The 27,201-nt window shown below is 51.2% G+C and overlaps 1 protein-coding gene across 1 annotated transcript; it reads right to left on the bottom strand.

Moving 5' to 3' along the window:
- Nucleotides 1-3,206: 3,206 nt before the first annotated feature.
- Nucleotides 3,207-27,061, bottom strand: ZC3H4 (zinc finger CCCH-type containing 4). Its single transcript, XM_035118513.3, has 14 exons — nucleotides 26,628-27,061; nucleotides 16,554-16,770; nucleotides 15,903-16,016; nucleotides 15,019-15,235; nucleotides 14,244-14,386; nucleotides 13,395-13,491; nucleotides 13,064-13,203; nucleotides 11,851-11,964; nucleotides 11,042-11,153; nucleotides 10,642-10,751; nucleotides 10,064-10,431; nucleotides 9,493-9,758; nucleotides 8,351-8,602; nucleotides 3,207-7,489 (listed from the first exon to the last, which is right to left on the bottom strand). The coding sequence occupies exons 1-14, from the start codon at nucleotides 26,804-26,806 to the stop codon at nucleotides 5,988-5,990; spliced, it is 3,831 nt and encodes a 1,276-aa protein (XP_034974404.3). The 5' UTR covers nucleotides 26,807-27,061; the 3' UTR covers nucleotides 3,207-5,987.
- Nucleotides 27,062-27,201: the final 140 nt, after the last annotated feature.

The raw sequence follows: 27,201 nt of genomic DNA, 5'->3' as shown, positions 1-27,201 counted from the left end.
GGAGCAGCCAGACCCCCAGTGCTGCTCAATTCAACGGAGAAAGGGAAAGGGACAATTAGGTCCAGTCGCGAACGCCTCTGGGGTTGCGGCGCTCATCTCGCTTTATTGGCCTCCATGCCCTCACTTCCTTTGCTCTGGGACTCTAAAAGGCAACTATTTAAACCATTTATTAAATTAAGTAATTCACCTGTGATGGGTTAACCACGGTTAACCGCGATTAGCCAGCTGCTCCGGAAGAAAAACATTTTAAAAAGCCAGATGTGAAAGATGTTAACGATCAATCGATGGACTGGAAATCAGCAGCAACTATGCTTTGATTTGAAATGTCTTAAAAGACATTTAAAGGCTGCAACCTGGACTGTGAGGCAGGCTTGCCAGAAGCCAGAATACTAACCACTCTCAAGAGCCAAGAAAAGCGTGGGGCAGAGGTGTCTGGGTGTGGGTGGGCAGCTCCACCCACTGACCCCTGCAGCCAAAAGCCAGGCCACACCCACCCTTTCGAGGAAGTGCAGCGCACACAGATTAGCGCAGGGCAAAGTGTTCTGGCTAATCAGCCCCAGGCAATAAAGCCTCTGAGTTCCTGACCCATTTTCACCCTAAGCCGATTCACAGCTATTTATAGTGCACACACACACAGAGGCTCCCAAGGTCGCCCGTCAATGGACTGTGTCCCCACTGAGAGAGGAAAGCACAGGCACTCAAAAGCCCAACCCAAAATGACCAGGCAACCAAAATGATCAAGGGAACAGAGTGGCAACCCTTTGAAGAGAGGCATTTGGGACCTTCCCTGTTAGGAGAAAAGGCAAGTAAGAGGCTGCAACATGACAGAAGTTTTAAAAATGGAGAAAGTGGATAAAGAGCAGCTTTCCTCCCTCTCTCACAAGGCTAGAACTCACAGAACCACAGAGCTGCAGAGTTGGAAGGGACCCCAAGGGTCATCCAGTCCAACCCCCTGACAGGGGGGCCACCACCTTCTGAGGGAGTCTGTTCCACTGCTCCTCATGGACAGCAACGCAGTGGCGGAGCAAGCCGATTGGGCGCCTGGGGTGGTGCGCGTGCCCTGCGCCCAGGGACGGGGCCAGCCGAGGCAGGACGCTCCGTGGGGCCTCCGAGGAGTATGCCTGCCTCCTCCCACTTAGCTGCCCTACAGCTGGGGGGGAGGAGGCAGCGGGCAGACCATTTGGGCAGTAGAGCCGGCGCGCACCCAAGCCACCGCGTCTCTCCCAGGAGACATGTGGCTCAGGTGCGCCGCTGCACCGCCTTTTGTCACCCCCCTCAGTGGTGATACCCGGGGCATTCTGCCTCCACCGCCCCCCCCTTCCTCCGCCCCTGCAGCAATGAAGCTGAATGTTGGAAGATTCAGCTGAGATAAAAGTACTTATTCAGGCAGCGCATGAACTGGGGAATTTGGCTCCCACAGGAGGCAGTCCAGGCAACTCCCCCTTTTTGTGGGAGTTGCGTTCCTGGACCCCGTGTGTGTAGGAGGAGCGTGTCAATTGGACGCATGTAAAACAGTCACTGCCTGCCATAAACATCAACGTGGATGGTTTCAAAAGAGGGTTACACGAATTCAGAGGGCTACCAAGGGCCACTAGCCACAATGGCTAAGCTCTGCCTCCAGTCAGAAGCAGGAACGCTTCCAAATCACGATTCCTGGAAAGCACAAGGAGAGCGCAAACTCTGTGCTCAAATCCTGCTTGCAGGCTTCTCACGGCCATCTGGTTGGCCCGCGAGAACAGGATGCTGTGGGCTTCTCAGGCTTCCCCTATTTCTACAGGTGCAGGTCCATCAAGCCCTGCGTTGCAGAGTATTCAAGCTTTGTGCTGCCCCCTGACATAAGCAGGCAGGCAGCAAGGAACGTTCTCCACACAAGGAGGAAAGAGAGAAGAGAGCAGCGACCGAGGTCTGCAGCTGGTGGCCAGACTGCCCATAGGGCCAGGATCTTCAGCCTCCTGTCTTCAATGGGAGGCGTTCTTCCGCCTCGCAAGGACCTTTCTTTACAGACCTAAGCCGCAGCAGAGGGTTAGTTTCAATGCTTGACATTCCTGGTGCCTGGAAGAGTGGGCAACTGCCATTTCCAGGCCATGTATGCAAGCAAAAGGGGCAGGATCACGCCAGCCCACACTCACCTGACGACTGCCCCCTACACTACCTGCTGGCGTGAGCCCAACCTACCCTCAGGGAGAGTTTGTGAGGAGCCAGCTTGGCAACCCAGGGACTGCGAGGTGTCCAGAGTGCCTCCAAAGGGGATGCTGGAAAATATTAGACCAGGCATCCCCAAACTTCGGCCCTCCAGATGTTTTGGAAAACAATTCCCATCATCCCTGACCACTGGTCCTATTAGCTAGGGATCATGGGAGTTGTAGGCCAAAACATCTGGAGGGCCGCCGTTTGGGGATGCCTGGATTAGACAAATTAACAGAGAATAAGGCTATCCATTACTTCTTCTGGTCATGGCATCTATGTGCTCCCCCCAGTATCAAAGGTAGCAGGCCTCTGAATAAAAGTTGGAGATTGGAAGCCCAAGGAGGCTGACACATCAGCGCCCAAAGGGCAGAACAGGACCCTGGACCAGGCCAGCCGGCCGGTGCTGTTCTGATCTTGAGATGGAGGTATGTCAACTTCTGTGATGCTATGCCCTTGATGGAGGCTGCAGACCCATCCTGGGCTCTACCTAGCAGGCCACTGAGGGTCTACGCTGGCCCCTGCAGGAGGGACCCCAGTTTGACCTGGGGGGGGAGGGGTGTTTTGGCCTAGACAAAAACCCCTCCTTCCTGCTCCACATTCTCCAGCCTCTCCTGGTCTGCCTGGAAAAGGTCGCATTTGCTTCCTTTCTCCAAGTAGCAGTCTCCCCTGTGCAATGACACTGCACAGCACAGCACAGCCCCCCAGGACAAAACACAACTGGTGCAGGATGTGTGCTAAGTGGTTGCCACTGTAATCTCAGAGCAGAGGACCGGTGGGCTGGTCACTCAGGAGTTAGTTTGGAAAATCCAAGAATGACAGATGCCAAGCTTACCAGACAGCCTTGCCACCTTCCTTTCGCAAATGGCATCCTCCTCCTCCGTTACCTTATACCACACCATCCTGGGACCCCCCTCCCCCCACGGTCTCTTCCAAGCATCCTTTGGCTGAAAAACTGCACGGGGGGGGGGGGTCATTTCTGTTACAAAGGGATTCCACACCAGAGCCAAACAACAGCAGCCTTTAAAATCACTGCATCATTTAATGTCAGCAGTACAATGATAGGAGACTTGAGTCTGGATGACATTGTTGGAAGACAAATGTGTGATACAAAAGAAAGTAGAGAGCCATGCAACCAAAGATTCACTGTAAAAATACTGGTACAATATATACAAACCCCATTTCAAATAGTATTTACATTTTATAGCATGTTTATAAAGCTCTGGTAGACGACCAGTTTCATCAATTAAGTTTTTTTTTTTTTTTGCCATTTGTGTCTATTGAAGTGATTTTACAGTTTTTACAAAAGATCTTTTTTTTTATACAAATGTCACTGAGCATCTCTATCTAAATAAGCTCGCAAGACAGAATACTTCACAACGAACCTCCCCGGTTAAAGTTACACTCAAAAACTTTACACCAGTTTGAGAGCTATAGCTGCACCAAGGAGCCCTGGAAATGAGAGTTTGGGGAGGTTGCTGAGAATTTCATTCTAGTTCACTGTCCCTCCCACAGGACCCACAGCAGCTACCGGTAGACCTCAATGCTTGTGCACAGAGTCAGAACGGTGAAATGGTTGCTAAGTTTGTAGAACGGACAATGGGCTTAACGGTCTTGGCTTTCACCAAGGAAAAGTGGTTTAAGTTTGGAGTGAGATGGAGCACGTCCCTCCCCTTCTTAAACCAGTTCCTCCAATACACTGTGGCTTTTATGCTCCCGGGCAAGAGCCAAACTACATCTCCATTAAATGAATGTGCCTGAAACAGGAGGATTTGCAGCGGCACAGGTATGGGGGAACGACCAAGCTTTCAAGGTGTCCTGATGGCCCTTTTTAAAGTAAACACTGCCAAGTTCAGCACTCACAACGTTCCCAGCAATGCAAATGCCTTAAAGCTGTTTTCCCACCCCTAAATACTTTTTTCTGCGACACCCCACTTCCCATATAAACAGCAGCAGCCCCCATATATACTACAAGGTAGGGAGAGAAGACCTTACAGCTAGTCAGTTTCAGCTAAGACACGCTCCGCTCATGGTGTTTACCGCCTTCACCACTCAAGACTATGACCTCTATGCAGGGGGAAGAGACCAACTTGTTCCAGATCTTTGGGGGTGCTGTGTGCTGAGCATGGTTGCAGGATGCTTCCTTCGACCACGCTGGGTCGCTAGGACAGACTCAGTCAAAGCAGAGGGGAACCCTCGGCTGCCTCTTCTTCCTTGTTCCCTGGGCAGGTTCCTCGTGCAGAAAGGGCACAAGCACCTCGTCTCTGCCAAGCTGACGAGAGCTTATGCTTTTTTCAGAACACTGCACATAGCTGCGAAATACCCTTGCTGTTGAGAAATACTTTTTCCAGGCCAGCATCCAGTCTCTCTCCTGCCTTCAAGTGCAGATGGGCGAGAAGAAAGACCACAAAGAGCAGCAGCCCCACCTGAAGGAGGACCAAGAGGTGACAGGTGCTTCTTTCTACAGGATCAGGCCAAATAGCTTTGCATGCTTTAACACAAAGGCGACGAGATGCCAACCTCAAGACGCTGGCAGGGAAGAGTCAGGGCTACTATGCAGGGCAGGAGGGCTACGAAGCAAGTGCAGGCCACAAACTTCTCTTCCCTTTGAGAAGAGATTTTGGCTGGGCTTTAAAACAGCCAGCAGGCAAGTCGACTGTGATGAGCTCTCAATAGCAGACATTGCAATCTCTGGTTCTTGCTCCTGGTTCTCCTCGGCTGCCTCTGAAGCACCAACTCCAGGCACCTGCTCTTCTGATGCTCCCAAAAGGTCTGTCCACCTCCAGCAACATTTCCACTTCTAAAGCCACGTGGAATCTCGAGTTATTCAGGCTGGGTTTTAAGTGAACCTGCTCTGCAGCAGAGACACTGGGCCCTGGCCTGCTCTAGTTACCCCATTCCACCTCCATAACACGGCCTGCGAAACTGGAGCTACATAATCTACGAGCCATTTTGGAGCTCTGGCAGTGCCTGCTTATTAAGACAAGTGCAGAAGACAGACAAGTGGAATCAAAGGGATATTAATAATTTAATTTCAATACTACAAATTCTGTTTTGGTAGAAAGCATCACTTTTTTTTTGAGAGGCCGCCCAAACACCCCAGATGTAGCGCCCTGTTCTAGTTCATCTGGATCTGGATCCAGCAACCTCCAGGAAATGGCAAACAAGTACTTAAAATCCAACACAATTACAAAAATAATCCAACATGGTTATTTCTCCATGGTAATTTTCAACGCACTAGATTTTTTTCTTCTTCTTCTTAAAAAAAAGGCTATGATACACTTATTTTGTTACAGCTAAGAAATGAAGATACATATATTCTACAGATCAGCATGGCTGACAGCATAATCCCTTTACGCAACAGGAAAGAACCACCTTTCTTTCACCAGCCTCTCCTCCATCCCACAGAAAACACCTGAAGAGGAGGAGGAGGAGGAGGAGAAGCAGGAGGGGTTCGGACGTAGCCCACTGTGCAAAGGAAGGGCTAAGGGCTGGAGGGATTAGCTGGCCCAGGTTTCCAAAGAAGATTTGAAGACAATGAATGATTTCAGGTGAGCCTCAAACAAAGGCCCAGGGCATCAGACAATACTGGCTAGTACTACTTAAGATACTCTGATTACTTGTTTACAATGCAGCTTGGATATTACACGCTACAGCACTGAGCAAAACCCAAAGGATGTATATACAAGTTATATGGCTGGGGGGGGGGAGGTGGATTAATGGAATAAAAAGAAAATAAGAGAACAAGTTTCGAACACTGCTGCTTCTCTCGGGCACAAGGCTGTAGGGGCAAGTCTTTAATACTACTGGCAGAACGGGGAGGCTGTGGGGTCAAAGCCTTTAAAAACATCCTTTAAGGAGCCGGCGTCCTGTGGGTCCCCCTCCTGCGCAGGGCTGTTTCCAGCAAAGGGGCTGCCTGCCCCGGACTTGGCCCCCTGCTTCACCATGCCATAGACAGCGGGTACCGGAAGGTTGTGGATGCCAGGCTGTGCAGCAGTCTCTGTGGCAGCAGGCGTGGTGGCGGCGGCAGTGGTGGCCGTGGTGGTGGTGGCGGCCTTGGGCCGCGGCCGGTTGTAGCTGTTGTACCTGTCGGTCGACGGTTCTGCGCTTGGCTTCTCCGCTTCCACCTGGTCCAGGGCCGACCGACGAACAAACAAGGGCTCCTTCCCTCTGGCGCTGCCTTTGCTATTGCTGCCGCCGCCGTCGGAGCCCTTGGCCGCAGGGCTGCCCTCCCCAGCTGGCTCCGCAGCCTTGCCGCCTGAGCCCGGAGTCCTTGGGTCGTAGAGGCTGATCCCGCTGAGGACACTGCTCTGGCCGGTGCCCCTGCTCAGCCCTCCCGCTGTCAGCAGCCGGGGATCGTAGGGAGCGATGCCGGGGGCTGCCTCCGAGGAGGCAGCAGGGCCAGCTGCTGACGCACTGGCAGCATCTGTTGGCTTTGAGGGTGCTGGCTCAGAAGCCTTTTGCAGCCTGGGGTCAGCAGGGGCTTTGCGCATCCGGGGGTCACTTGGCTTGTCACTCTGGGTTGGGCTGCCTGCTGCGTTGACCGTCTTCAATATCCTCGAGAGCAGCTCAAAGTCCGGGAGGCTGGAGCCAGAGCCGGCTGGAGCTTCTGCTGGGGCTGCCGCCCGCTGTCTGGGGTCGGAGAGACTGGTGGAGTTCTGAGGCCGGTTCAGGCGCGGATCAAGAGCAGGCAGAGCCTGCAAAGCCGCCGGGACGGGAACGAACTCTTGCTTGGGGACAGGCAGCGGGATGAGGTCCTCGGGGCTCCACAGCACCGTGCGGGCAAAACCGGGCATGACCAGGACAATGTCTTTCTTGATGTGGCTGAACTGCTGCAGCTGGCCCCGAGGGTCCCTCAGGGTGTGATTTGGCAAAGGATCCAGGGGAATCGTGACCGGCTTGTCCCTCAGGGCCCTCTCCCCTTCTTCCTCTTCCGGAACTGCCACACCCTTCTGCCCCATGGAGGGGCTGGAATGCAGAGAGTCTGCTTTAGGGGCAGAGGGGGGAATGTGCCGGGCCAGCCTGGGATCTGTGGGCCCAGCGTCCCCCGCACCAGGCGGAGCGGAAGGCTCCACGCCTCGAGAAAGCCTGGGGTCGCGCAGGAGGCGAGGGTCGGCCGGCCGGCTGCTTCCCGGGGGCTGGCTTTTCTGGAGGCGAGGGTCGCTCCTGCTCAAGGCGGGGCCAGCGCCACTGGGAGCATCTTCGTGGGGCCGGCTGGAACTTTGCTGCCGCAGAGTCTTGAGGATGGAGCTGACACTGCTGCTGCCATCATCCTCGTCGCTGGAGTACCAATTGCCAGTATCGCCTGTGGGGGGGGGGAGCAGAGAGAGGGGGCAATAGAATGAGTCATGAGGCAAACCTGGAGTATCACTCCTGGCTATAGTATCCACCAAACTGGGGATAACTGACAGATACTTGAAACTGGAAAACGAAAACCTTGCCTGGCTGAAGCAATTAAGGCAACATTAAATGCAAACTGCCATCCCAAGCAAAAAGTCTTCCTTTGTTTAGGTTTGATAAACTGCTAGGAGCAGCTACAGAGGATGGTGTCTGCCTCTCTGTCTGCCTCTGAGATAGGCACAACCCAGGCTTCAGAGGTCAGTTGGGGTTCTGGACTAGACCAGACTCAGTCATGAATGGCAGCTGACTGTGTCCTCAGCTTAAATGAAGAGGCCACTTCCTTCTCACCAGCTGCAGCTCAAGAACCCCAGGAGGAGGGGCTCTTAGAGAGGGATGGGCAACCTCTGGCCCCAACCACAGGCCCCTGCTCATCACCTGAGGTCATGTGACAGGGTGGGACAGGGCAGATAAACCTGCAGAAAAAAGCATCACATTCAAAAAGTCTCAAATTCTGCCACTGGCAAAGAAGGAAGACTTTGGGGAGGGTGACAGGTGAGTGCCTGGTTTTTCCTTTGCAGGCTGCAGGTTTGAAGCTGAGTCACCTGACATCCTATGACAGGAGGTGACTGACAGGTAGGCAGCCTTGCCCAACCGTGAAAGGGGTCCATGGAGAGGGGGAGTTTTCTGGGGGTCCACTTTCCCATCTCTGATCTAGGAGGACACCAAGAAAGCCAGGCTGAACGATCAGAGCAGCTTGCCCCCCCTCCAAGAACTAGCGTTGCCGCTCCAAGCAAGCCTGGAGTCAGGGCCTGCCAAAGCCACTTGCCTTCCTCGTGATCCCGATCTGGCTTGTAGCCTTCCGCGTGCCGCCGAGCCCTCTCTTCCTCCTCCTGCTGCTTGTGCTGGATGCGCAGGTACAGAGCCCGCTGCGTGGACGGCAGGAAGTCGGGGACGTTGGCGGGAGGCTTCTGCAGTCGGGGGATCCCTCCATCGCAGAAGGGGTCTGGCTCCAGGGAAGGGTCGGGGAAGATGTTTTCCCCAGGCAACTCGTCCATCTCATCATAGTTCCCGTAGCCCTCTGTCAGGGAAAGCACAGGCAAGGAGGCCATGAGAAACAAGGGCAGGGAGAGCAAGTACAGCCATGCTAGGGATGGAGGAGCCTCCATGAGCGGCTGCCTCCCAGCAGACTGTGGCCCTGGGGGTCTTAGGCCTCTCCAGGCTGCAGGGGCCAAAGGGCCCATTGGACTTGATGCTCTAGCGGGTCTCATTTTCATATGGAAGCTGCCTTGAGTCCCATAAAGGGAAAAAGTGGGGGAAGGTAAAAAAAGGTAAAGGACCCCTGGACAGTTAAGTCCAGTCAAAGGCAACTATGGGGTCATGCCGCTCATCTCGCTTTCAGGCTGATGGAGCCGCCGTTTGTCCACAGACAGCTTTCCGGGTCATTTGGCCAGCAGGACTAAACCGCTACTGGCACACGGAGGACCGTGACGAGTGACCAGAGCGCACAGAAACACTGTTTACCTTTCCACCGCAGTGGTACCTATTTATCTACTTGTGCTGGCTTGCTTTCAAACTGCTAGGTTGGCAGGAGCTGGGACAACAACAGGAGCTCACTCCATCGCTGGGATACGAACCGCTGACCTTCCGACCAGCAAGCCCAAGAGGCTCAGTTAGACCACAGCGCCACCCGTTCCAGTGGGTCTCATTTTCATATGTAAGCTGCCTTGAGTCCCATAAGGGGAAAAGGTGGGGCATAAATATTGATAAAATAATAATAGGCCCACAGCTTTACTCTAGCCACACTGCCGACACTCACATATTTTTAACTGCTATTTTTAAATGAGTAAATAAGCACAGATGTTGACTTATTTTCACATGCTTTCTTTTAAATTCCTGCAATGGTATTGTTTTGCCACTGGGAGGGAGGAAGGACAGGATATAAATGTGTTAAAAGGAAGGATCAAGTACCTGGGCCACCCATCAGGTTGGGGTCCATCTCCAAGCCTTCTGGATGCGGGTAGAAGCCGTCATAGAAGTCGGGTGCTGGTGGACCAGGGGGCATCTCCTCAGGCCCAAAGGGCATCATTGGGGGCCCGGGGCCCATGGGAGGGCCAGGGTTCATCCCGGGGCCCATGGGCATGTCAGGACACATGTCAGGGCACATGTCAGAAAGCATGTCGGGGGGCATGTCGGGAGGCATGTCGGGGAACATAGGCGGAGACATGCCTGGGTGCCTAGAGGAAAGAACGCAGCGAGGGTCAGCAAAATGGCTGAGGAGGAGAAGAAGGAGCCTTTCCAAAGAAGGCTCACTTCAGCATGGGAGGAGGCAGGTCAAGGCAAAACTGCTGCATGTGGCTCCCTGCCAGGCAGCAGGATATTGAGGAGCGTGGCCTGGAAAGCGGAGCCAGCCCACAATCCCAGGCCTCGACCTGAAGCACTATGGCTGCCACCAGGAGGGAGGGGGAAGCCCCAGGCGTACCCCCGCTTCCTTGCCCTTCACCGGATCCCCAGTATGCGCTGGAAGGAAGGTAGCACGTACCTCACACCCAGCTTCTCTGCTAGCTGGCCGGTGGGCCTCACCACAATCTCAAAGAGGGAGGGAATCTTCTTGTACATGTCCTGCTGCTGCTGCAGCTGCTGCGGCGAGAGGGGCTCATGCATCGGAGGCGGCATCTGTGGTGGTCCTGGGGGCGGGAGGGGGGGCGGTGGGGGTGGTGGAGCAGGTGGCCCGCCAGGCATGGGCCGGCCATTGGGCGACGTTGGAGCTGGCGGCCCCGGCGGCCGAGGGGGGGTGGGCAGCAGCCCTACCCCGGGAGGCGGCTTGGGCAAGGGGTTGATGCCTTGCTTCTTCAGCTCCTCCACCTCCTTCTCGTCTTCTGCTCCTGCCTCAGCATCGTCCGCCAACATCTAAGGGGCAAGTGGAACAAGGCCGTGGGTGAAGAAGGCAGGGGCCGCCTCGGGTGGTAAGGCAGGAGGAGTCTCCCGTTATCCCCACACACCGACTGCATGGCTCCCGAACCATCCCTGCCCCCCACAACCGCTAGTGAGAAGGCACTGCCCTCGGCAAAGGGCTTCCACAACCGGAAGCAAATCTCAGCAGCCCCCCAGCCCACGCACCTTGTCCAGAAGCTCCCGCGTCTCGTCTGTGAGAGGATCGTGGGAGAACATGCAGTCGTCTCCATTGATGCAGTTCCCAGTCGTATGAAACAGCTTGCAAGGGAAGTCCCGTGCGAGGCATTAAAGAAAGTAAATCACGCAAAGGCACAGAAATAACACACCCCAAGGACACCAGGCCAGGCTTTGCCCCACCCACAGACTCAGGGCTCTCACACCCAGGAAGGGGGGCTGATCTCCCTAGAGCAACTCTGGCCCAGCTCAAAAACTTCTCTTGAAGCTTAACCGTTGTCCACAGCATGGAGAGTCAGATCAAACCTCCCCACCTACCCTTTGATATTAGCTTTCCTCTAAAAATGCAGGACTCAGAGGAGGCAAATCTAAGAAACCCCGGAAAGGATATCATGCATGTAGGGACAGTTTTCAGCTCTGGCACAGTAGCCGGTGATGTAAAACTTGCAGAGTTCCCGCTTCTTTGGCAGCTCAATGTCATGGCTGAAGTTGCAGTGTTCGCCCTGCCAGGAAAAAGCAGAAAGTGCAAAGAGGAGCTGATTTTTGCAGTTTGACACCTGGGCACAAAGGATGTCTAGCAGCCCCACCCCCACCCCACCCCACAAAAAATCAACCCCAGAGGTGAGATGTTATGTTTCTGATTTGAGTGCCACATTTCCGTTTTGTGTGTTATGCTGAGGTCTGTCTGTTTTTGCTATTTATTTTGCTTTTTTGTGACTGTGTGGAACCCAGTTCAGCTACTGATTAATTGATTGATTGATTGATTGATTGTGTGATTGCATACATTGTTAATTGCTTTCATTTTATGGATCAACAGTCTCGTTAGATAGTAAAATTCATGTTATATTGCTGTTTTAGGGGTTGTTTTTACAAGTCTGGAATGGATTAATCCATTTTGCCTTACTTTCTATGGGAAAGCACGCCTTGGTTTTGGAAAGCTTTGGTTTTGGAACCGACTTCCGGAACGGATTAAGTTTGAGAACCAAGGTACCACTGTACTGTACAAGCCTCTGATGCAAGTGGACTCTAGTCCAAGAAGGCTTATGCCATAACAGGTCCATGAGCCTTTAAGGTGCCACCAGACAGATGCCTTGCTGTTTTTGTTGCAGCAGACTCTGATGGCACATACTCCTGCAGACCTTGTGCATGGTCACCATGTCATCACACAGCCATGAATGAAAGCTGGTCCTGAACACTTACCCAGGTGCATCTTCCCTCCACAAAATATTTGCAGATGACTTTTCCTTTCTTATCCGATTGCTGGTGAGATTTATCGTGGTCGTTCCGCCGATAATTCCCGCCTCCGCCTCCATCCTATGCCAATCACAAGACGCTTTATTTACCAATGTTATTCATGCAACATTCATGCAAAGTCTCCTAAATTTAGAACATAGCAATCTTAATTTTAGAACAAAACAATCTGTAAATATTGCCTGCTGCCACCCAGTCTTGCTGCAACAATTTTGTATAGTCATTTGAGGGTTTTCCCCAGCCTGCCTTCTCAGAAGTCTGGTTGCTGATGCAAATAGCTTCCTTTTTCTGCCCCATCCAGATTGTGTAACCATTGCTCCCTTAACTCTGAACTTGCAAACTATGCTTCCAACAGTTTCTCTAGGAACATGAAGTGCCTTTGCTATCTTTTTGTATCCTGCTCCTTGTTTGTGAAGGGCGATGTTCTCTTCTCTTACCTTCTTGGACCATTCTCTTGACTTAGCCATATTTCTATCATGCAGCCAAATTTGACACTGCAACCCCCTAGTCAGCTCAGGTATTTCATAATGGAGCCCTTGATCAGTTGTACCAAGTGTGCTTGAGACAACACCTGCTGTATTTGTGTTGCTGTGAGGGGTTCTATACAGGGGGATGAATAATAGTGAGACTGGAGAAGCCAGTGTAAGTTGCAATTTCAGCTGAATTTGGGGAAACCATGAAGCATCTGCTGCATTGAGCTATTTCAATTGCTTTTGTTTGATTTGCTCATTGCAAACAGCTGAAAGTCTGTAAATTTTGATACCGGTAATACAGTGGAACCTTGATTTTCGAATGTCTCGGAAGCTGAACAATTCAGAACCAGAATGCCGAAAACCTGGAATTGCTTCCGTTTTTGAACACGCCTTGGAAGTCAAAACGGCTTCCAAGGCGCATTTCTCTATTTTTTCAATGGATTCTGCCAACCGCTCACTGATCCTCGGTTTTCGAATGCTTCAGAAGTTGAATGGACTTCCAGAACAGATTACGTTTGAAAACCAAGGTTCCACTGTAAACTTGATTTGCAATGGCGGTTGAATAATTTTGATTGCAACTGCATCTAGACCAATCAGGCTTTTGGCCCCATGGAAGCAGAAGGGGCCTGATCCAGGCACACAAACTTTAGGGGAAGGCTGAAGGAACTTGGGTCAGGGAAGTCGCTCACCCCCATGTCCTCATCGTAGTAGTCGTCCTCTTCATTCATTCCACCTCCTTTGCCCATGCCTCCTCTCCCCCGGCCTCTTCCTCGGCCCATCCCCTTGCCTCCTCGCCCTCTGGAGCCACGGCCTCGGCCACGACCTAAGCCTGGAACATGTCAAACAACATCTTTTTCTTAAATGGCAACAGATGACACACCATCACACCATACACACAGGCAAGTGGATCACACAGTGCCAGCGCAAACAAAAGGGAAATGAGGCCTGTGATGGCTCCAGCCTGCCGGCCAGAGGGGTAACTGGAGTCTTGGACAATCGCAAGACCCCCGGCCTACCTACCTCTTCCCCTTCCTTCCTTGCTCCTGCGATACTGGTTCAGCTCTTTGGAATAGTCGTCATACTCATCTCCCCCTGCAGGCTCTTCTCCTTCACAGTACTGGCATTCAGAAAGAGGAGAAATCAACAAAGTGGGGTTTGGCTCATGAAATGCCACACAAGGAGTATCCAACAATGAAGGAATAGAGAGAATAGAATCTAACCAAAATAAACACAACTCTGTATATAATGAAAGTATAACACGGACTGTATGTCCCGATGCAATTAAAAAGGTAAAGGTACCCCTGACCGTTAGGTCCAGTCACGGACGACTCTGGGGTTGCGGTGTTCATCTCACTCTATAAGCCGAGGGCGCCAGCATTTGTCCGCAGACAGCTTCCGGGTCACATGGCCAGCATGACTAAGCTGCTTCTGGCAAACCGATGCAATTGGTATTATGCAACTGGACAAAATAATGTCCTCGCAATGTACATTGTAATAACAGCATGACATGTATTATTTAGCAATGTATCTGAACCAACTTGAAGATGACATGCGAAACGAAGACCATACCCAGGCGTCTCATCAGCCGGAGTCCTTCATGTTATCTAGATGATTCACTACAGAGTTGAACTCCTGAACTCGGTTATACTGAATAGCAATTTGCAAGACTGCATATATATTTTGTCAACTTCTCTGCAACTGTACACATAGGCCTCAAGTGGATATTATTTTGGGTCATTATACCAATTGCACTGGGACATTCAGTATGTATTATACTTCCATTGTATACAGTTGTGTCTGTTTTGATTAGATGCCACACAAGGAAGCAGGAAGCTGGGCCAGCTGCAAGCGCCGGCCGTGCCAGCTTACCTCCATTTCCTCTTCATACATTTCCTCCTCCTCCTCCTCTGGGTGCTCCCCTCTTCCCCTGCCACGGTTGCCTCTGCCCATGCCTCGCCCTCGCATCCCGCCTCTTCCACGACCACGGTAGCCTCGGCCTCGGCCACGACCCCCTGTGGACACAAGACAAACGGAACAAAAACGGATCAGACTCTGGGGCATAAAGAGATGCTGCTTCCAGCTTCCTGCCAAGGCTCCCTGTAAGTAGGAACAGCAGAACATTTTGCATCTGTCTATCAGGAACAGCAAAATTCCCATGCAATGGGACACAACCATGCCTCCACGATTCTGTGGACCAGAGGACACAACACACCCGGGGGGGGGGAGAGATATGTTTTCTTGCCTTTCTATGACTAAGATCTCAAAGGAAAGAAAAGCAGCCATGCTGTGGCAAGGGGCCTCAGTCCCAGGGGAGGATGCTGCATAACCAAGGAGCTAACACACCTTCGGTACCAAAGTCAATCTGACTCAAAACATGCAGTTGGCCTCTGGGGAACCCAACAGGCAGAGACAGTTCAGCTCCTCCCTTTTGACAAAAAGCAGGCAGGAACGCAACCCTGATGCCAACCTGTTTTCTGAGTTTGAACCCAGAACAAAAATATGCACTGAGCCTGAAGTGCCATTTAAAAAGCCAAGTTTAATCCCAGAATGCTGACTGACTTTCAGGATGGGTGTAATTTTTGTACTGGGGAGCAAACACTTTTCCAGCACCTGGAATGAGGGCGAAGCACAGGCAGGTGCGTACCTCTCCCCCTGTGAGACCCCTCCTTGGCTCTCCGGTATTGGTTCAGCTCCTTGGCGAAGTCATCATAGTCTTCTTTGCCCATGTCCTCGTCATCCTCTCCCTCATAGTCACAATAGCCCTCGTTCTCATATTCCTCGTACATGGGGTAGTTCTTGCTTTCCATTTTGGAATATCCCTTTTTGGGGGCACTGTGAGATGACGGATACTGCTGATGAGACTGGAAGTGAACGCACACAGGGTTATTACCAGGCATAAGTTGATCACCATCACCAACCATCTCAATGAGATGTACAATGAAAACAGCAAATGCATTTAAAACAGGGAGCCATAGGCACTCCTGGCAAAGACACATTTAGCCAACAGGGAAAGCCACCCGTCTCCCGACAGAAATTCTGTTCCACACTACAGGGGTAGCCACACCAAAAGCCCTGGCCTAAGTTCCTGTGGAGGAGGGCTGCTGAGATCTTGGGGACTTGCAAGAGAAGCTCTCCCATGGACTGCAGGAATAAGGCGGTCTCTCACATAACCTGGTCCTCAGATGTGTATAGGGTCTTGAGGTACAAATGGGCTCCTTATGCATCTTCTAAACCAGCCTCTCCAGAGGGTCATCCCTGATCACTGGCCATGCTGGCTGAGGCTGAATTGTAGTCCAAAAAGTACGGAGGGCACCACATTGGGGGGGGGGATCTCCCCCAAACCACCCTTTCCAGGAGCAGACATCACCTAGCTGCCCGCTTTCTCCTCTAATACAGAGGCCTCCACTGCCACCTGCCACCGTTCTGCCACAAATCCAACTGGCCCCTGTTGCGTGGGAGCCTTTGCTTAACTGCAGGGCGGGACTTAGACCCCAGCCTGATTCCTGGTGAACTTCCAAATGCACTTACCGAGGAGGAGTAGAGAGGGCTGTACTCCCTGTACTTTCGATGCCCCTTCTCGCCGGGGCTGAAGTCTGAGTCCTCACTGTAGTCTGAGAAATCATCACTTGAAGAGGCATGGCGCTGCAAAGGAGGGCAAGGCTGTTACTTACAGGCAACTCCCAAGATCGTGCTCTTTTTATTCACCCAGCTCTGGCTACTGCTTAAAAGGCAGCTCTGGTTCTTCTCGTTGCGAGAAGCCAAGTTACGGAGGGCACATGCACACTAGTTTACATGATTTTTCAGATACTTTGGTATTTCTACATGCAAGTCTAACTGTTGCTGGTCCCTCGTATCATTTGTTCACCTTAGAAGCAGTTGCTTTTAATCTCTTCTAGCCTCCAAACATTTCTTCCACCTTTGATTCTAGTTTATCACTGATAACTTCTCATCTCATTCATGCAGTTCTGTGGCCCCCTCACGCTTCTGAAGACCAGCATGCCATTGACACAGCAGGCTCTGGGCCCCACCAAGATCCTTGTGAAGAAATGTAGGAGACATCCTGCTTGGCATCCCCTTTACGTCCCCAGCTCTCTGACCCCAGACCAGGGCAAACATCAAAGGACAGGCTGAGGAGGGGTCTGAAACTGATATTCTTGAAGCTTGCCTGGCCTCACCCACCTTGTGCTTGGATTTCCTTTTCTTTTTGGACCTCCGCTTCTCTTTCTCGCGCTCTTTCCGACGCTTCCTTTTCCTCCGGTGAGTCTTCTCTTCATCCGAGTCACTATGGTGCTTCTCGTTTTTGTCCTTTCGACTCTTCTCGCGGGACTCTGAAGCATCATGTGGCTCCTCGCCCCCGTCATCTTCCAGCTCCCCTTCTTCCAGCTCCCCATCCTCCCTGTAAAGACACACAACTGGAATCATTTGGATGGAAGGAGCAAGGCAGGTAACAGGTGAGTTTCAAAGCGGAAAACTGTGCTAAGTAGCACGTCGCTTGCCTGTCAAAAGGTCGCAGGCCTGATCAGTGCATTGGAAAAGAACCAAACCAGTCCTGCTTCCTCCCAGAACAGATCCTTATTCTGCAGAGTATGTGCAAAAATGAATACAGCTCCAGCCCCAAGACCAGGCTTCCTGAACCTCAGCCCTCCAGATGTTTTGAGACTACAATTCCCACCATCCCTGACCACTGGTCCTTCTAGCTAGGTATCATGGGAGTTGTAGGCCAAAAACATCTGGAGGGCCGAGGTTGAGGAAGCCTGCCCAAGACTATATTCCGGGAGAGGATACAAACACACACATGCATGCACACACCAGCAAAAGCAACCATCAAGTGCCTGGCTACGTATCTGACTATGCAAACACATTTGTGGCTGGAAACCTCAAAGTTAAATAAAAGCAAGAGACGTGGCTATTGCAACTGCTTGGTATCTACACAGAAACGAAGAGCTGCCTTTTTACATTGCCACCGCAAGGCAACACATTTACTCCTCCCCAGCCCTAGAATACAGCAAAGTGGCAACGCAAGAAGAGCTGAGAAAGCCCAGAGCTGAGCCTAAAGCTGAAGTGCCACTTCCCTCCTGTGCAAAGACAAAAGTCACTACAACTTCCATTCCCAGTCCAAAGCCAGAAAACCATTTGCCGAGGAACCCCGCACTCTTCTGCAAGACTGAAAGGATAAACAACGAACGTATTTCTAAAGTAAGTCCCCTAAACGGCTCAAAGGACTTCATGCATGACATGCTTTCATTTTATAGTGTTTACTGAAAACGGTTTGCCATTTTTATCACCTCCATAATACAGATATGGGGGCTGACCCAAGGTGGCCTGGTGGCGAGACCCGGTGTGAGCAGAGAACCGGGGATTCAGCTGATAGGTCGTGCTCACCATCCCTCTGCCACAACAGCTTATAAGCTTTCCTTACATGCGACCAAATTCCTGAGTGGGAATCTTATTTATAAAGTGAAACCAACATCTCCTGAACGCTTGAGCCCTTCACCAGCCATTGAAAAGGGCTCGCCTCCTACTTGGAATGACACACAAGCTTTTCTTTGGTCTTGGCTGCCTACTGCGGTTTGTGCACAGGCACCACCAGTGGGGAAAGGTCAGTGGGTGCCCTGAAGACCACCACTCTGAGCACCACCAGCACTAGCCCATCACTATGGCAGAAGCCCTGCAGGCACCAGGCCAGCCAGTCACTCCGAAAGCCAAACTCCTAGGCTGGCACTCTCCAGGCCACGAACGGTTTAGCTGCTACAGTCAGTATCCATGAGCCAAGCACAACAGTGAGACCCAAGGACATACAGCAAATTATAGACCAAGACACAAAACTAGCAATGGGGCCGGCTTCACATATGGCATTTTTAATGGACGTCATCTTCATTTAAGAAAAGAAGCCCATATCTGTGTAGACCACCAGATGTGGAAATCGCAACCACGCCCACTTTTCTGCTAGAAGGTTGGACTCACGAACTTCACACCCGCTTTGCACTTAAAACTAGAATACTCGCTACATTTTGACTCAGGCTATTTCAAATAAAGAACCACCTCAATTTGCCTATCTTATGATAGTCCGTGTTCTGTGCTTGTAAACTGAAGGCAATAGGTAAAGCATGTGGTTTATCTGACTTCCAGGGTTAAGAAACTGAGCAGGCACTCGAGGAAGCGATGTGTTTCGCGAAAGGAAGCGCTGCCGGGGTAGACAAGCTCACATCCTTTCTGGCGCGAGCCAGCATTACTTGCAGGGAGCTACCGGTGCTACCTGAGTACAGCAAACAGGATTGTTCTCCTGATCTCAGGGGGCAGTGGGGGAAGAGAGGGAATAAAGAAAAATAGGCTTGGATGAGGGTTGCCTGCTCCTCAGGTATATTCATGCCACACCTCAGTGAAGCCCTCTCTTCCTCCACCTCACACTAAAAGTCTGCTGCTAGTCAAACTGCCTCTGCAGCGCACAGGGTGGAAGCCAGGCTGCTTCTGCCGCTGCAACAAAAACTATTGACTTTCTCCCCAGAGCCTGCCAGCCAGCTGACAAGGCCCTGTGCACAACTCAGCCCCTTGGCTGTCCTCCCTCAGGGGCCTCCTCCTCTCTGTGAGCAGGACAGAGTGATGCGGTGCTGACTGTGGTGTGTGGCCAGCCAGGGCAAAGCCAGGCAGTGCCGCCACCTCCAGGCTGTGTTTGCATCTCAGACAGGGAACAGTTTGAAGCTGGCAGCAACCTTCAGAATTATTTGCAGCTCCTCCACAACTGGAAGCGTGTGCAATAGGGGCTTCCAAGACCTAAACAGAGCCAAATCTGGCACTGCAATTTACTAGTTATAACTGTTCCAACTCTCAAAATAACTCAGAAGAAAAACGGCACCCAATACCTCACATCCCCACAAATGAATGCTTGGGAGAGAGGGGTTTTGGACAGCCTAAAGTTGTGTGGGGGTCACATAAGGGAAGCCTTGACTTTCAGGGCAGCTGGACTTCATCCCTGCCATCCACTTTCCAATGGCAGCACTGATCCCTTCACCTAAACCTCTTCCACCTTGGCATAAATAAACAGCTTTCGCCTTGACCATGCTTGGCCTGGTAATAGGAAACGCCTTGAAGGCTTCAGCATGCAAGATACATGTGCAATCCCATGCATATTTACCCAGAAGTAAGTCCTACTGTGTTTAATGGGGCTTACTCCCTAGTAAGTGTGGTTAGGATTGTAGCCTTATTCTGGCAGTCAAAATGATCTAAAACGTGGTGGCTTAATGCTGTGTGAAAAGCTATTAATCAGCAACTCTGAGTAAAGTAATTATTACTAAAAGCTACAGGGCTCTGTCAACTTCATAGTAGAGTTTGCCATACGTGTTCACTCTGGCTATAGGGCAAAGCAGCATGGTTGCCATGTGACACTGGGGGAAACGCTAGCCTTGTGGCTGGCCCACCACAGCTCTTGGGGACTTTCCTCGGGAGCCAGTCCCTTTGCTACCTCTGCAGCAGAATGCTGAGCTTCATGCAAAGTATTACATCACAGTCACCCTGTGTGACCTCACAGATCATGTGACCAGAGCCTGCTGGAGACAACAGACCCTTCCAAGGCCTGGATCAGAACAGCACAGAAGCTTCTCCTGGAAAGTCCATGTGGGGAGGGAGTGCTCATGCTTCAGCAGGTGTTTGGTGCCAACAGTACAAAACCCAGAGCACGGCAAAGGCAATGTGCTTGAAAAGATCACATCTGCCAGAGAAAAGGCAGAGAAAGAATACCAGGCTGAGGAAAGAAGCCATGGCAGGAGAAGGCTCTGTAATGGCAGGGATCAGCAGACAAAGACACCTCTCAGAGGTCAAGAGAAGGAGCTGGCTTCAACAGGCCCACGGGGGCCATGGGGGGCTCCGCCAGGCATATATACAGGGAGGTGCCTGGCACAGAACGGAAAAGTGGGAGTGGGAACAGGTGCCGAAGGACGGCAGCAGGCGATGAGCCTGAAGAAAACACCGGACGGAAACAAAAGGGAAGCCACTGAACCTGACACATAACTTTGAATGAAACATGACAGGGATCGATCCAACACAGAGACGTAAAGAGAGAAGCCACACTGTCAAGGCAATGAGGCAGAAAGGGAATTTTAGGAGAATATTCTAAGTTGATTAAGGAACAGAAACACTGCAGGACAGAGGGCCTCAGAGCAAGTGGTATGTGGTTTTGCTTTACTGGACCGTTTGCAGAAATATCAAGCTCTTATTTAATTACTGCAACTGAAATATGTTAGTTCTCTATAATGAGAATGCTTTCTGCTTTCTTACTTTGTGTCTGAAACTTAATAGAAATAGTAAGACCTTTTCTGGTCAAAAATCAAGACCAGTGTCTCTGCTGCCCCCTGATGGTGGGAAATGTGAAAGTCATGGGAAAACCACCTTGGGTCTAAACTTTGGATTGAACAAACACAATGTTAAAATGAAATTGATATTGTTCCCCTGACCTGCTTACCAGTGTTAGAAACCCAGATATATGAGCTAATCACCAAATGGCACCTTGAACCTAGGTTACGGTTGCCACAACGGTATGTCTACGCACGCACGCCCCCAATTAAGTTTGTTGTTATTATTTCATTTCTATACCACTTTATAATCTAATGAAAAAATAGCAAAGCAGTTTACAACACATTAAAATCAAATAAAACAATCCAGAATAAAACATATTCAAGCTTCAAGAAAAATACTTCAGATCCTTTTCAAAGTGGTATTTTGCTTGCCCAATATTTATTTATATAGCTGCCCCATAACATGAGGACTTGTAGGAAGCCAGTGTGGTATATGACCTGGGAGATCAGGGTTCAAATCCCCACTCAGTCCTTAAGCTCACTGAGTGACCTAAGGGCAGCCACAGCCTCCACCTACTTCACAGGGTCACTGAGGGATTAACCATGTCCTCTTTGGAGAAAAAGGTGGGATATAAAGGCAATGAACAAGCTCTTCTGCTTACCTGCTTAAGAAAGCTGGAGGGCCAAGCCAGATGGAGAAGTCAGTCGCCAACCTGGCACGCAAAAAGCGCCTGGATAATTTCTAGCACTGCTGCTTACCTAGGAGACTGCTGAAACCTAGGGTTGTGCTCAACTTTACTCATGCTCAGAGTAGACCCACTGAAACTAGCAAACTAACAAGTTTGTTAATTTTAATGAGTCTACTTCAAGGGAACACAGATGGACCCAACATCAGCCATAACCATAATGGGTGTAACTTGGGTTCATTAATTTGGAAGGATCTACTGTTGAGTAGAACTTAGCTGCAATTATGGAAGCATTCTACATCATCAGCTAAAATCTGTGCAGGCTGCAGGTCCACAGCAAAGGTCATCCACAGCTGGGCCTGAGATTTCACACACTGGAGCAGGAGGAGGTGTGGGAGAGAACACCAAACAGTAATTACCCAGTGAATGATTCCTATAAGAGCAAAACTGGGGAGGAGCTGGGGTGCTGTGAACCATGAATTCAGAAAAGCCAGGATGTTTCCTGGAGTGAGGAACTCCATAACAACAAAAAACCTCTTGGCCAATGACATTTTAAGGAAATCTAACCAGCCACGGGGAACCCTAGTCAGCAGGTGGAACACGAGTACCTGCCCACTACAGTATAAATGCACTTTCTTCAGCAGGCAAAATAACATTCTCTGGCATTACTATACAAAACCTTAATGCATCTTAGGAATGTCTTCCTTCTACCAAGTGAAACCAGTGGTCTCTCTCTGTGTGTATTGCCCACACTGACTAGCAACAGCTCTCTTGGGTTTCAGACCTGGACTATTCCCAGCACTGCTTGGAGATGCAGTTGGGGATTAAAACAATGACCTTTCTTCACCCAAAGTATGAACTCAGAATGCCGGGGAAATGCTATGAAGAAACTTACTAAAAAATCTGGAATAAGGCAGACTTGCAGCTTAGCTCTCCCAAAACAAAATGGGACCTATAATCGGTGCGACAAAGCACACGCCTTGGGGTAGGAGTCGGCCCTAGGGGATTTAGCAGGAGTGGGACCTACCCCTAAGTACGCACTCATAATATAAGGCAGGCACCCCGAAATTTCGGCCCTCCAGATGTTTTGGACTACAATTCCCATCATCCCTGACCACTGGTCCTCTTAGCTAGGGATCATGGGAGTTGTAGGCCAAAACATCTGGAGGGCCGCAGTTTGGGGATGCCTGATATAAGGCATGACCTCAACACTGCAGGAGTAGGAGTTCGAGTTCCTTTTCTGGTTTAGCAGCATACACTGCAGGGTGAAGACACCGGAAACTTTTGTGGAGGATTTCCTAATGCTAATTCCTTAAAGCTAGAGGGAACTGTATTTTCAAAGGCGATCAAGACAAACGACGTCTTTAATTCAGGCAGGCAGCTAACTTGGACCTCTTTGAAAAACCCACCCTCCAGCTAGGGGGTGGGGAACGATGAGACTTAAACATTTTGGAATTATTTCAGTGGCCTCAACCTGCCCAAAAGCACAGCTTTAAGCCCAATATCATGTCTGCACCTTTCAAAACAAGAGCCTGCAGCAGAACCAGGTGCTATGGACTGACGAGCCAAACAAAGCACAAGGGCATATCACAGAGGAGAGTGGAACCCGCAGAGTTGGCTATTAAAAGATCCCTTCGTCAAGAGAGGCTGCCCTGGAAGAATGCAGGACACCTTCTTCCGAAGGAACTGGCCAGCTTCTTTCTCCTACTACCAAAACTGCTTTCAAGGTTCCCTGGGCAAAATAATAATAATCAGAAGACAGTAAAAAACCACCACCACGACCACTAACTACTCTGCGAGTCACTCTTGGCTGCATTAAGCACTTTATGCACCTGCCAAATATTTCATTTAAAAGGTCATTTCCAGGGCTGCAGCCTATGCTTCACAAAGGAGTTAATATGCAATCTTGCTCTGTAATGGAAATTAGCTTCCAGTTTAAATGAACAGCCACGTTTCCTCCCCCATCTTCCTTGCTGGTCATACTGTTGACTTGCATCATTCTAAGCTGACGTCATTCCCCCAAGAATGCACAAGAGTTTCAACAGGGGGCAGCCTCCTATGTTTCCAACAATGGGAGAGAAGCAGAAATTCAGCAGGTGTCCTCAGCGGCAGGAGAAGAAACTCTTATCTGCAAAAGTTCTCCCTTTCCATCAAACTACTAAAGGCACAAGAACACTTCCCTTAAAAATGTGTTGACTGTAACCAGCATAAAATGCTGATACAGAGTTTGTATTTTAATCCCTTCCCACTTAACATCACGCAAAACAGCAAGAGGATCAGTGCCTAGGACTTAACACTTTCCAAGTGTGCACACCCTTATTCTGTCTTTCTCCAACTCCCAGCCTAATTTTGTCAATAGGAAGAATTTAAAAAATCTAGCAGATCTTACAAAGCACTGCCAGACCTGCCTCATTGGCTTATTGTTGGCAGTGCTGAAATAATGCACTTAACTCAGAAGTGCCACGTAAATTCTTACAAATTGAGGAATATAGAGTTCAAAGTTGAAGCAGGTCTCTGTTGCACAACTCTTGGTAACACATCAGGCCAACCCTTGGCTGCCTCATTCAGCCACCTCAAACTCCCTGAACATGAATTCAGGCTGCCCAGGACACGATCAACAAGCACAAGTTCAACCCATCTCAGAGTTTGCAGCTAGATCAGTCACAAGTAGAAATAAAATGGCTCAAGCTTTTAGTTGGCAGAAATGTGGGCTTTTGTAAGTCACTGGCTAAATTTGTGCTTTAAGGTCCCCACCAGAGCTACCAACATATGGACTAAACCACCTAACATATTCTGACCACCAGAGCTGGGCCAGTGATGGGGAAAGGAACCCTTTTCTCCTGTTAGTTTGACTAGGAAATTTCAACCAGACCAACAGCAGTGGTACCTCTGCCACCAATGTCACGGAGTGAATACAGCCAAACCATGCAGCAAGAGCCGGGGCACAAAGAGAAAAGGAGTATGTGACTGCAGCACTAGCAGCAGATGAATCCAACTAGAGGGGTGGGTCTAGGGACATATCCCAGGCCCTGCCTGCTTGAGGTGGTCAGGGCAGAAAGGGGTTGGAGAGACCATTTTGCGGTGCCAGCTACAGGTAGTTGAGGCCTAATGGTTCAGGGTCCTCGGTGCTTTGCATCCAAAGCTGCCAACATTCATTTCCCCAAAAACCCTCCTTTTCAGGCCTTTGCTGGCAGTAGCTTTCTCCCTAATAACTACTACTACTATTTTTATTTTTATTCCGCCCATCTGACCGGGTTGCCCCAGCCATTCTGGGTGGCTCCCAACAAAATATTAAAAACACAATAAAACATGAACCATTAAAAACTTTCCTGAACAGGGTTGCCTTCAGAAAGTCCTATAATTGTTTATCTGTTTGACATCTGATGGGAGGGTGTTCCACGGCGAGGGTGCCACTACAAAGAAGACCCTCTGCCAGGCTCACTGTAGCTTCACACCTTGCAGTAAGGGAACTTGGAGCCAGACCTCAGTGTCCAGGCTGGACGATGGAGATGGAGACGCTCCTTCAGGTAGATCTTCTACCTCCTCTCCACCAATGGAGGTCGGGGAAGAGGCAGCCTATTTACCAGCCCACCCACTACCTGCCAGTCAGAATCAGGGGGCATTGCATGCTAAGGTGATTTTTTATTTAAAAAATCTCTAAACTTAACACTTCACTGTGATAATTGCCTTTAAACTATCATTTGCTGCCGAGTGTCTGGGGCAACTCAGTCAGATGGGCAGGGTACAAGTAATAAATTGTTACTTTTATAATTATTGTCACCCCAAGCAGAAATTTCACTCTGTTCTTTAGTGGACCAATTAGTAGTTTCCTTGTTTTGTAGATGTTTTCTAGCACATGCGCACAAAAGTAATTTTTTTGGTAGTGCAGGAAAGCACAAGCCAATGCTATTTTGCATAAACTAGTGTGTGGCACTTGTGGACTGTTTCCCGTTTCATCAAAATAAACAGGACAAAACCCTGCGCTCGCTATGGGACCAAGTGTATGGCCTTGTTTTACATGAAGAACAAGAGCGACGGGATTTGGAAAGCGCTGGGTTATGGGATAAGGAGTCTAATGTACACAACACAGTTACTGTCATTTGGATTCACTTGTCTTGTGTGAGGCACAAACATGAACTTTGCACAGAACATGTACGGTAGTTAACAAAAGGACGATGGAAACAGGAAGAAAAGGGCTGCTAATAAGGTGCTTACACTGTACATGGTTATTGCTTAGCAAATGAGGGAGAGGGTGGTAGTGTTTGATGACTTTGGGGACTCTGTGATTTGTTACATTTTGGAACTGCTTATCCTTTTTGGAAACAACTTTGCAAACCTGCACTAAGTGCAGCGTGTGTCCACTTTCCAGATAGCCGGATGAAGAGGGAGTCTGCAGACCAAGTGCCTGGGTGGCATCCCAGCTGGAGCTCCATAGCCCTTTGCTGGTGGGGGAGGAGGGCGGAGGGGCCAGCCCCTCACCCTGCAAATCTTACTGCAGGGCTTGGGCCATCTTTAAAAATACAGTCATCAGAAACATCTCCTTTTTTCTTTCCAGGATGGGTGTGTGCTTTTGTGAGTACTTTCCTAAGTTAACGGGTCACACATGGAAGGTGCACCAAGCAGCCCAACAGAAAGGGACACCGTTCTGCTCGTTTCCTTAAACGAAATGCTTACTGACTTCTGGCCTTTTGTTTGTGGTGGGGAAAGAAAGGAACAAGGTACAAATTGAATTATTCAATAAAAGAGATTACTTACCAACCCAACCCCTGCATCACATGAAAGAGAGAACTCCACAGGGAGGGAGGAAGAGGAAAGGGAGGGAGGGAGGAAGGAAAGGAGGCACGCGCCCGTGTGCGAGCATACACACGTGCGCGCGCACGCTAAGGTAGACCCACGGCGACCCTGTGCTGCCCACCTGCCCTCGAGGGAGGGGGGGGAAGGGAAGGATGGAAGAGGTTCCCCCTCTGTCTGTCAAAATGTTGCCCCACCCCACCCCCGCAGGCTCCCTCCATCCCTCGTGGCGGGGCGCCCAAAGGCCCGGGAGGGGGGCGCCCATCAAGGCCGGCCGGGCCCGCTCCCCCCTCGGGACCTGCTGCTCCTGCTCTTCCTCCTGGCCTGCCCCCCTCCCCCCTGGGCTCGCGGGAGACGCGGCCAGGCCGGGATAGGGGGGCTCCTGCGCTGCCCTCCCCCGCCTCCCCTCCCCCCGCTCGTGCCCCCTCCCTTCCCCCCCGCTAGAAGAGAGAGAGAGAAAGAGAGAGAGAGAGAGGCGGGTACTGGACCTTTCGTCCGGGCCGGGCCCGTGGTGGTGTTGTTGGAGCGGCCGGGCGCTGGCGCCGCCGAGGCCCAGGCTGCTGCCGTGGTGGTGGCTGTGGAGGAGGGAGGCGGCGGCCGGAGAGGGGGACGGGGGCCTGGCGTGCGGGCTGCTGGGCGGGGGCACGCTGGGGCTCTCCACGGCCATGGGGGGCGGCCGGGGCTCGGAGAAGGAGGGACGGGGGCACGGGGCGAGCGGGACGGCGCCCGCGGGCGAGGGAGCCAGCCGGGCGGGCGGAGGAGGAGGAGGCAGAGGCGCACCGGGACGGGGCACAGTCACTGTACTCGGCGGGCCTGAGGCGCCGCGCTCCGCTCGCGGGCTGGGCTGGCGGAGGCTGCCGGGATGGCGAGCTGCTTCCGAGGCTGCACCACACAAAATGGCGCCGGCTTGCTCGCCCGCCCGACACTCGCCCAGCGCCCGCCCTCGCCCGCACACACGCAGCAGCCAGGCGGCGCCCGACACGCCCGACGCAGCGCACGGAAAGGGGGGGTGGAGGGCGGCGGCGGCTTCGCCCGACGCCTAGCGGAAACGCCCGAGCGCGG

This window comes from Zootoca vivipara, chromosome 6 (genome assembly GCF_965207765.1).
Source record: "Zootoca vivipara chromosome 6, rZooViv2.hap1.1, whole genome shotgun sequence".
NCBI lineage: Eukaryota > Metazoa > Chordata > Lepidosauria > Squamata > Lacertidae > Zootoca > Zootoca vivipara.
This window is presented reverse-complemented; position numbering and strand designations above follow the sequence as displayed.